A 10,963-nucleotide genomic window follows, 5' to 3' on the forward strand; every position below is an offset into this window, starting at 1 on the left:
CCCCCGTGGGTGCAGGGCCCAAGCACTTGGGCCATCTAATGCTTTCCCAGGCACATTAGCAGGGAGCTGCATTGGAAGTGGAGCAGCTGAGACACAAACCATTGCTCATAGGGGCACTGCAGGCAGCAGCTTTACCTGCTACGCCATAGCACCGGCCCCATAAACCTTCTGAAGTACCCTGGTGTGTGTGTGCATGTGTGCATGTGTGTGTGTGTGTGCGTGTGAAACTACAGCCCCGTGTACCAATGCATAACAGGAGCAAAAATTCCACAAAGCAACACCTGCCCTTATTCCATGCAATAAACTCAGATAGTTTCTGTTCTAGTCCTTTTTTTTTTTTTTTTTTTTTTTTTTTTTTTTTTTTTTTGACAGGCAGAGTGGACAGTGAGAGAGAGAGAGAGAGAGAAAGGTCTTCTTTGCCGTTGGTTCACCCCCTAATGGCCGCCACGGCTGGCGCACTGCAGCCGGCGCACCGCACTGATCCGATGGCAGGAGCCAGGTGCTTATCCTGGTCTCCCATGGGGTGCAGGGCCCAAGCACCTGGGCCATCCTCCACTGCACTCCCGGGCCACAGCAGAGAGCTGGCCTGGAAGAGGGGCAACCGGGACAGAATCCGGTGCCCCGACCGGGACTAGAACCCGGTGTGCCAGCGCCGCTAGGCGAAGGATTAGCCTGTTGAGTCTCGGCGCCGGCCTCTAGTCCTCTTTCTAATATTTCTGTTTATTTTATTTGAAAAGCAGAGAAAGATGAGGACAAAGAGAGTTCTCCCATCCATCCATCCATTGGTTCATTCCCCAAATGCCCACAACAGCTGGGACCAGGCCAGACCAAAACTAGAAGCCAGGAACTCCAGCCGGGTCTCCCACGCGGGAGGCAGGGACTCAAGTACTTGAGCCATGACCAGCTGCCTCCCAGGGTGTGCATGGGCAGGAAGCCGGAAAGGAGAGCGGAGCTGGGGCTCAAACCCAGGGACGCCGATAGGGGGTGTGGATTCTCTGGCAGCAGCTTAACTTGCTGTGCTAAATCTCCACCCGTGTTTTTTAAAGCTTTATTTCACTTATTTGAAAGGCAGAGTTAGATAGATTAGATATAGATAGATAATAGATAGATAGATAGATAGATAGATAGATAGATGAAGATAAATGATAGGTAGGTAGATAGATAGATAGATAGATAGATAGATAGATAGATAGAGATAAATGATAGGTAGATAGATAGATAATGAAGATAGATAGATAAAGATAAATGATAGGTAGGTAGGTAGATAGATGAAGATAGATAGATGATAGATAGATAGATAGATAGATAGATAGATAGATAGATAATGAATATAGGTAGGTAGGTAGGTAGGTAGGTAGGTAGGTAGGTAGGTAGATAGATAGAGATTTAGAGAGCACAACTCTCAGCCCACCCAGCACGGCGTCAGTGGCGTCGGAGCTGTTATCCATGAGGACTCGGAGGACCAGGGTCACACAGCAAGCAGGCAGGAGACAGAGCCTGGGCTCCTGTCCTTGCTCTGCCACCCTCCCGGCCTCATCTTCTCCCGGGGTGGCCCCGAGGAGACAGGTGAGACGGGCGGGGGAGGGGCTCCTGCCGCGTGCACAGCGATTCCCCTGCATCTGTGCGCCGGGCTGGGAGGCTGCAGGGCACTGCGAGGAGTCCCTGTGAGGGAGCTAAAGGGAGCCCCAGCAGCTGGAGTCCCCCACAGACCCCCTCAGCCCCTCACCCAGCTCCTGCCCGGGGCGCAGTGCATGCCGGGAAGAGGGGCCTCAGAGCCGCGAGTCAGAGGTGGGGCCGTCATCAGCCCTGGGTCCTGTCTCCCTAGAAATGCCGTCCCCCGAGTCTCCAGTCGGGGAAACTGCCGCTTGTAGCAAAGTGAGCTCAGAGGGTGAGGGTCTCCTGCTGTGCCCCCCAGCTCAGTGGAGACAGGACAGAGTGGCTGCAGGAGTGGGGGGCAGGGCCGCAGAGGCCTCTGGGGAGGGACTTGGGCAGGATCAGCATTGGGGATTTCAGCAGACAGAGGATGGGTGAGTCGGAAGGGGCTGGCGACAGAGGGGCAGCGGACACACAGGCAGAGCGAGGTCTTCTGGCTCAGGGAGGGAGGAGACAAGGAGATGCCCCAGCCCAGGCAGGCCCCCCGCCCCCCGTCAGCCCACGGCACCCCCCACCCACAATCGCAGCCGACAGTCCCAGGCCCGAGAGCACGCGGTGACTCCTGGGGCCGGCAGCTGCCTGCGAGGCACTGTGACGGTAGCACGAGTTCCTTTCTCCAAGTGACGAGCTTTGATGAATGCCGTTTGCTTCCAAGTTGTGACCCACCGTGTGTCCCCTACCTGGGGATGTACCTCACCGACCTGGCCTTCATCGAGGAGGGGACGCCCAATTACACGGAGGACGGCCTGGTCAACTTCTCCAAGATGAGGATGGTGCGTTTCCCACCTGGGCGTGGGGGGCGGGGCTTCGAAACCCAGGCTGCACCTCGGCTTCTCCAGCTCTGCCCGCCGGGGACCCCCACATGGGGTGCCTGAGCCCAGCTTCTGCCTCATCGCCATCGTGTAGGGGCGGGTAGCATGGTGGCCCTGAGCCGTGCTCTGTCTGCCTCTGCTAACTCCCACAATGCAACAGGAGGTGCACCTTACAGAGGCTGGGGGAGGCCCAGGGACCCTCACAAGGGAAGGGCAGAGCCAGATCCGGGTCTGGGCGACCCTTTGTTCCCACACCCCCGTTACTGTTCATAGAAGCACCAGCTCTCTCGGGCCAAAATCGCGGCTGCTGTGCCTCCTACGAGAGGAGGCGCCAAATCCTCCCAGAAAAATCTAGAACATGGAAGGGGGTGGGGGACAAGGAGGCGGGACTTCTCGCCCGCTCCTTCCGCCCTCTCACGGCAACCCGGGAGCCTCTCTGGGCTTCCGCGTGTGGCCAACAGAAAGGGGCATGAGAGATGCCATTTGGCGATGGGACAGGGGCCTGTTGAGTGGTGCCCGGTCCACCATGGGCACTGGGAGAGCGGCAGAGGGCCCTTGGGGGGGCAACCACCATGGGGTTCTGTTTCAGCAAGGTTGGGTAGCTTGTGTCCGGCGTGGGGAACACTGTCTCCGTCACACAGAGCCTGCCTAATCCAGAGTCTCGACCAGCAGCACCTTGGAAGCAAGCTGCTGACTTTAAACAAACAGATAAATATGTCCGAGCCTGGCTTCAGACGCAGCTGTGGACTCCGCCCCTTCAGTTCTGCAGGTGCAGAAGGGCGCGGGGAAGGCAGCCGGCTTCTCAAACTCTCCCTCCTCCCCACAGATATCCCACATCATCCGGGAGATTCGCCAGTTTCAGCAAACTGCCTACAAGATAGAGCACCAAGCAAAGGTGAGCGCATTTCCCGGTGATCGCCCCCCCGCCCCCCGTCCCTGTGGCTCCATCTGGACCGCGCCGTCTCCCCCTCACCTCCGCATGGCTCCGCTTCCTGCCTGTCTTCCACTGGGCCTACCTCCCAAAGGCCACCCCTTCCAGGAAGCCGTGCCTGCCCCCTGCCCCCTGGTCAGACACAAGGCTGAGCTCGTGGCTGGCCTCACCCAGGAAGAGAGAGGCAAAAACTCATAACCTCCCTCTTGCAATGTGCCGTGGCCACGAGTTACAGAAGTCGCAGGTCTCCCTCCCAGAGGCAGCGGGGTCACCCGTTAAACCACACTGTGGCTGTGGCTGGCATGTGCATGTCTTCTTCCCGTGCTGGGTCTGAGCTGCCGACCAGACATCGTAAGCATCGCGGCTGTGGCTGATTTGGGTTGCCTTTTTTTTTTTTTAATTTAATTATTGCTATTTACAAGGTAGATAAACAGACAGACAGGCAGATATCTTCCATCTATTAGGTCACTCCGAAAATGCCTGCAACAGCCAGGCCAGGCTGAAGCCAGGAACTAGGAACGCCATCCGGGTCTCCCACCAAGAACCCAAATACTTGGGCCATTAGGGGAGGCGTTATGGCGCAGTCGTTAGAGTACCTGCTGCCTCCCATGGTGTGTGCATTAACAGGAAGCTTGATTGAAATCAGAGTAGCCCAGAACTCAGAACTGGCAGTCTGATATGGAATGCCAGGGTCCCAGGCATCCCAGCTGCTTACCCCTCTAAACCAAGTGCGCGCACCCTCCCCTGTCAGCTGTCAATCAATCAGCATTCTAGACCGCTGGTTCCAGCCCTGGGGTGCAGAGAGAGTCAGCCTGGACCAAAAAAAAAAAAAAAAAGAAAGAAAAGAAAAGAAAAAAACTTGATTCTTCTCCTGCAGCTATCAGAAGACTCACAAACAGAACAAGAAATAGAAGGGTTTTTTCTTTCTACTCCGAGCTTCTGGGTGGGGAGAGGGGAGGCACCTTGGCTGGAGACGATGGGCCAGTAGATGAGCCTTGCTTGGGGAGCCTCTGGGGGGGGGCTGCCTGCAGGGGTGGAGCTCTCCGCTCCCACAGAACCTGGGCGCAGGGAGGAGCAGGGGGGAGGAGGAAAGGGTGACCCCTCCCTCTCTCTCCTGGGCGAATATCTTATGGTTCTGTAGAATCCCGATGTGTGAGAGGACGTGACCCCAGTATTTTTTTTTCTTAAGATTTAACTTATTTATTTGAAAGGCAGAGTTACAGAAAGAGAAGGAGAGAGAGAGAGAGAGAGAGAGAGAGAGAATCTTCCATCTGCTGGTTCACTGTCCAATGGCGGCAACAGCCAAGGTTGGGCCAAGCAGAAGCCAGGACCCAGGAACCAGGTTCTTTATCCGGGTCTCCCATGCAGGTGCAGGGGCTTATGCACTTGGGCCATCTTCTGCTGCTTTCGCAGGCGCATTAGCAGGGAGCTGGATTAGAAGTGGAACAGCCAGGACTTGAACCAGCGCCCGTATGTAGCAGCAGCTGTACCCGCTACATCAAAATGCCGGCCCCTGTCCCAGTATTTTACGATGGAATTTTTCAAACATACAGAAGCGTTGAAAGTGGTAGGAACACCCACACACCTGTTGCCTGGACTCTACAGCTGACATTCTAGACTTTTTTTTTTTTTTTCAAATGGGGAAAATACTTTGAAAAGTTCATGGGAGATGGAATTAAAAGATAATTTTACTTGGGTGCAAAAAAAATATTTTGAAAGCATGCATAAGAAGGATCATCAAAAATGTCATGGAAAATGCCTACCATGAAAAAGCTATGCATGGATTTTTGGTTTTGCCCCAAAATAAACTTAGCTTTTAATTCCATTTTGTATGAATTTCTGAATCCAAAACACTTCAAGTTTACAACCAAATGAACAGCAGCCAAGGGTAATGTTGACCCCAGGTGATGTAATATTAATAATAAGACCATTTCAGTTTTTATTCTTTTATTTCAAAGAGAAACAGAGCTCTCATAGTCTCGTTCATTCCCCCAGTGCCCGCATTACCAGGGTTGGGCCAGCAACTCCATCCAGGTCTCCCAAGTGGGTGGCAGGACCCCAGCTACTCCAGCCGTCACCAATGCCTCCTAGGCCGTCTATGTTAGCAGGAAGCTACAGTCAGGGGCTGGCACTGGGGCTGGAACCCAGGCCCTCGCACGGGGGACGCGGGCATCTTCACCACCAGGCAACACCACCCGTCCCCCAAAGAGCGCTGAAGAATAAAACCGAGACAAGACACCCGGAGCCTGGGCGCCCCGTCCTGCCCCCCGCGGCCACCCCAGGAAAGCCCGCAGGGCGGGCAGCGTGGGATGGGCCCCTCCGCCTACCGTTCCTCTTCCTCTCCGCCCCTCAGGTCACACAGTACCTGCTGGACCAGTCCTCCGTCATGGACGAAGAAAGTCTGTATGAGTCCTCTCTCCGATTAGAACCAAAACTCCCCACCTGAAGCCGCCGCGCCGCTTGCGCCCCGGACTCTGCCCTGTGACGTTGTACATAATGCTCTGGTCTCTCTGGGTCTTCTCCTTCAGTACGTGCTTCTCCAAGAACCCGAATCCGTTCTTGTTCTTAGATTCCTGCAGAACCGGGATAGGAGTTCCTGTACCGTTGGACACGCTGCCCGCCCCGCCACGTAGTCTGTCCCTCGAAGACCCCCTCCCCTCTTTCTGGGGGCTGGTGGGGAGGAGACAGAACCCGCACAGACACGAGTCTTAGCCTCCGCCCTGCTTCCCCCCTGCCCCAGCTCCGGGGGCCCTGGGCTGAGTTGGCCACCCAGGGACACCCCCCCCAGCATGTCCCACGTAGCTGTTCTAACTGGGTGGGGGGTGGGGTGGGGTGGGAGGCGGGAGGGGCGACTGTACCCTGAAGTCCAGTCACTGGCGAATCTTCCCGCTTCCAAAGCAGCTTTTTCAGCCAAAACCGCAGGTCTCAAAAAAGAAAAAAAAAAAAAAGAAAAAGAAAAAAGAAACTCCCCGTCTTGTCTCCCAGCAACCTGGACTGAAGGGAGCCTTCTCCGCACAGGACCGGGCCCCTCCCACCACCGCCGCCCTGTCGCCCCAGCACCCTGTGGCTCCCGGCTCTGGGACGCACGGGGAGCTGGCCTGTGCGGGGAGCGCAGAGTGGCGGCTGTGAGTGGCGGGGTGGGGGCGGGGGGCCCTGCCAGCCTGCACTGGAAGGCGGGAACACAAGAAATGTCACTTTTTCCTCCTTCAGCTGCCTACCTGTCGCCGTAAGCTTCCGTTGAGCTGCTCAGAGTCTGTGTGCCCTGTGGTACTTAGCACCCCTCCGTAGGACTAGTGTTTTTATTGCATATACTGTAGTCCTGTCTAAACGCCTTCTAGCAGGAATATAGTAAGGTAGTGCTTATTCTGTGAATATCACCATGTATTTTTTATGTTGTACAGCATAGGAAACATCGGTGAACTCCGAAGTGGCAGGCATGGTCCACTACAACAGACATTTTGCTGTAAGCAATACCTAGTGGTATGAGAGTTCTCTTTCAAGTTCTAAACTATTTCAACTTACAGCTTGTTTGGAAGAAAAAAAAAAGAAATTTCCATTTTTGTAAAAATATATGTTTCCTGATTACCTCTTGCTAATAAATCTATTCTAACTCAGGGTGAACACTGCCTTCTAAGGAGTTTCATTCATTTGCGCAAGGAATATTTGTGGGCTATTTTTAAGATTTATTTTATTTATTTGAAAGGCAGAAAGAGAGAGAGAGAGAGAGAGAGAGAGAGAGAGAGAGAGAGAGAGGTCTTCCATCAGCTGGTTCACTCCCCAAATGGGTGCAACGGCCAGAACTGTGCTGATCCGAAGCCAGGAGCCAGGAGCTTCTTCCAGGTCTCCCACGTGGGTGCAGGGGCCCAAGGACTTGGGCCATCTTCCACTGCTTTCCCAGGCCACAGCAGAGAGCGGGATTGGAAGTGGAGCAGCCAGGACTCGAACCATATGGGATGCCGGCACCGCAGGCTGGGGCTTTAACCCATCAAGGAATATGTGATCAGCACTTGCTGCTTGCCGGGCCCCAGGCTGGGAGCAGAGACCCAGAGCCCGGCAGTTCCTCCTCGCACCAGGGACAGACCCTGGGCTGGCGGAGCAGTTTTTGCGGAGCCGCGGCCATCTAGGGCAACAGCGACCCAGGTGTCGGAGACGGCGGTGCGCTGGCGGCGCTGACAGGAGCAGCCACACATGGCCGGTCCCTGGCCCTGGGGCCTCTCGCGGGACAGTAGCTGGGTCCTAAGAGTTGACTCTCCAAGAGGCCCAGAGGGAAGCTGCAGGGCTTCCGATGACCCACGTCACAAGTCCCAGAATGTCACCCCTGCATTTTTCTCTTTTTGAGAGGTAAAAGCAGAGAAAGCCCCCATCTGCTGCTTCACTCCCTAAGTGCCTGCAACGGCAGGGCTGGGCCAGGGCGAAGCCAAGAGCCAGGAGCCCCATCCAGATTGTCCATGGAGCGGCGGGACCCCAAGCACTTGAGCCATCACCTGCCGCCTCCCCGAGGTCTGCGTTAGCAGGAAGCCGGAGTCGGGAGTGGAGCTGGGACTCGGACGCAGCACTCTGATGTGGTGCCCCGGGAACAGCAAGGAGGAAAGTCCAATGTGATGGCGCGACACGGAGGGGACTGGACAAAGCTGCAGAGGGGACGTGAGGGGGCCGCGGGGCGAGGCAAAGGGAAGAACTCCTGGGCAGAGGGCCGGGCACAGGCGAAACCAGGAACTCTCGGGCGCTATCAGGGACGGGGAGCCTGAGCGTGGGACTGCCCGGGTGTTGGGCAGAGAGGGGGTGTGGATGGAGGAAATCACGGCCTAGGAAGGGGGAGGAATGCGGGGTCCCAACACGGCCACCGCCCAGGCAGGAAGCACGAGAGGAAGTGTGCGGGCAGCGCAAGACCTGCCCTATGCCTGCTGGGGCCTGAGCCGGGGACGGGGGGGGGGGGGGGGGGGGGGCGGGGGGGGGAGGAACCCTACAGGGGGCAGGCCTGGTTCTGACTGCCCACTTCCCTGCTGGATGAGCCTCAGTCTCCTTCTCTGAGAAATGGGGATAAAAACCCTACCCGGATGAACTGAGCTAACCCAGGTTGAGCCTCGCACGCCTGCTCCGAAAATCTGACGTCCTGCCCCTTCTAAAGAGGGGTGTTTTGCTGAGACATGAGGTGAGGGCCCATGGGTCAGGGCCTGGTGCTGAGGGCGTGGGTACCCCAGACAAGGCACGGTGCGTTTCTTTATGAGTTTGTCCCGGAAAAGCAGCTGTGCAAAGCAGTGGTCACCAGGGGGTGGGGGGTATTCTGCCCCCGCCCCTCCCCCACTCCCACCCCCACCCCCACCCCCACGCACGATGTCAGGAGACACTATGGATGTCACGTTGGGGAAGAGGGTCTCTGGCATCTAGGAAGTTAGATGCTGCCACGCACCCTCCTGTTAAAAGTCTTGAGACCAAGAGAGCTCTGAATTAGCCCTGGCCGTGGGTAAGGGGGCGGGGCCCCGAAATCCGGCGGAGCTGGGGGCAGGGGATGCCGGTAGGGATGGGTGGGGCTGTGAGCAGCACCCAGCGGCCCCTTGCTGGCTGCCCTCCCTGGGGATGGGGGTCAGGGATTAGGAATCCCCGGGTGTTTGGGTTGGGAGGGGGTGGTTTAGTGTTATTTTCTTCCTCTTCTCTCTTCCTCTCCAAGCCTCTGGCCTTGTAACTAAATTTAGGACTTCTCAGACTGTTTCCCTTCTATCCACGATGCCCAGAACTGAGCGGACAGTCACCCAGCTCACGGCCAGCGTCATGGCACCTCGGGTTACACCACTCAGGGTGCCCGCATGCCCTAATGGAGTGCCTGGTTCAAGTCCCAGCTGCTCTGCTTCCGACCCAGCTCCCTGCTAAAGCACCTGGGAAAGCAGCGGAGGAGGGCATAGGTGCTTGGGCCCCGTCATCCACATGGGAGACCCGGAGAGAGTACTGGGGTCCTGGCTTCAGCCTGGGCACTTGGGAAATGAACCAGCAGATGGAAGATGTCTCTCTGTCACTCTGCCTTTTCAAGTAAATATTAAATTTTTTTTTAATTTGTTCAACCCAAAATGTCAATCATGCCAGGTTGAAAACCCCTGCTCTAAGGCCGGCGCCGCGGCTCACTAGGCTAATCCTCCGCCTTGCGGCGCCAGCACACGGGGTTCTAGTCCCGGTCGGGGCACCGGATTCTGTCCCGGTTGCCCCTCTTCCAGGCCAGCTCTCTGCTGTGGCCCGGGAGTGCAGTGGAGGATGGCCCAAGTGCTTGGGCCCTGCACCTGCATGGGAGACCAGGAGAAGCACCTGGCTCCTGGCTTTGGATCAGCACGGTGCACCGGCCGCGGCGGCCATTGGAGGGTGAACCAACGGCAAAGGAAGACCTTTCTCTCTGTCTCTCTCTCTCACTGTCCACTCTGCCAGTCAAAAAAAAAAAAGAAAATAAAAAAAGAAAGAAAGAAAGAAAGAAAGAAAGAAAGAAAGAAAGAAAGAAAGAAAGAAAGAAAGAAAGAAAACCCCTGCTCCAGAGCCAGCCTGTCCAGGTTCAAGTCCCAGCTGCGCTACTTACCACATGGCTCTCGCCACACGGCCTTAGACAAGGGACAGAAGTGCTCTGTGCCTCGGTTTCACCACCCATAAAACAGGAACAGGCAAGGCCGCTGTGAGGACAGGTGAGCAGCTCACAAGGGAAGCGCCGGGTGGCTGTTTCTTGAGTCCTTGCCTTGTCTCAGGCTCCGCTCCACATGGCCATCGAGGCCCTGCCCCCAGAGGGCTGCGTTCTAGTGGGGGGAGGGCAGGCAGCAGGGAGTTGACCACGTACCCAAGGACAAGGAAACAGGATGACGCGGGGCAGACGAAGCTGAATTGTCTGACCTAACACTGACGTGACGGACGCCCACGGCCAAGCAGGCCGCCCAGGGCAGGCGTCTGGAGCACCAGTTGATGGGTCACCCACAACCCATTTCTGAGTGCCGGGTTCAACTCCCAGCTCCTCCACTTCCAACCCAGCTTCCTGCCAATGCACACCCTGGGAGGTGGCATGTGAGAGCCCAGGTGCTTGGGTCCCTGCCACCCACATGGGAGACCCGGATGGAGTTTGGCTCCCGGCTGTGGCCTGGCCCAGCCCCGGCTGTGATGGGCATTTGAGGAGTGAACCAGGACACGGAGTATCTCTCCAAGCTCTCTCATTCTGTGTCTCTCTAGAAATAAATAAGCCGTGTATGTGAGAGCCTCACTCGCCAGCACAGCCAGCATGCTGACCTGGGGGAGGCAGCCGGTGATGCTCTGGGGTTTTTACACAACCACAGTCAGGGGGCGGCCAGAGAAGCAGCCGCTTTGGGTGTAGAAGGGATCGCGGGAAACTGGGTCCAGGCTGGTGTTGAGGGCAATGTAACCAGACTGGGACGCAGAGGTGAGAGGAGAAGTAGCCAAGATGTATTGGAGGGCCGGCGCCGCGGCTCAGTAGGCTAATCCTCCGCCTAGCGGCGCCGGCACACCGGGTTCTAGTCCCGGTCGGGGCGCCGGATTCTGTCCCGGTTGCCCCTCTTCCAGGCCAGCCCTCTGCTGTGGCCAGGGAGTG

General features: G+C 56.8%; 1 protein-coding gene across 1 annotated transcript in view; it reads left to right on the forward strand.

Annotated features, from left to right (window-relative positions):
• Window positions 1–7,017, forward strand: part of RASGRF1 (Ras protein specific guanine nucleotide releasing factor 1) — a 98,979-nt gene extending 91,962 nt beyond the window's left edge. The window contains exons 25-27 of the mRNA XM_051834573.2: window positions 2,309–2,426; window positions 3,292–3,360; window positions 5,750–7,017. Of these exons, the coding sequence (XP_051690533.1) occupies window positions 2,309–2,426; window positions 3,292–3,360; window positions 5,750–5,842 (280 nt within the window). The 3' untranslated portion in view covers window positions 5,843–7,017. The remainder of the gene's footprint in view (window positions 1–2,308; window positions 2,427–3,291; window positions 3,361–5,749) is intronic.
• Window positions 7,018–10,963: the final 3,946 nt, after the last annotated feature.

The sequence above is a fragment of the Oryctolagus cuniculus genome, chromosome 12 (assembly GCF_964237555.1).
Source record: "Oryctolagus cuniculus chromosome 12, mOryCun1.1, whole genome shotgun sequence".
NCBI lineage: Eukaryota > Metazoa > Chordata > Mammalia > Lagomorpha > Leporidae > Oryctolagus > Oryctolagus cuniculus.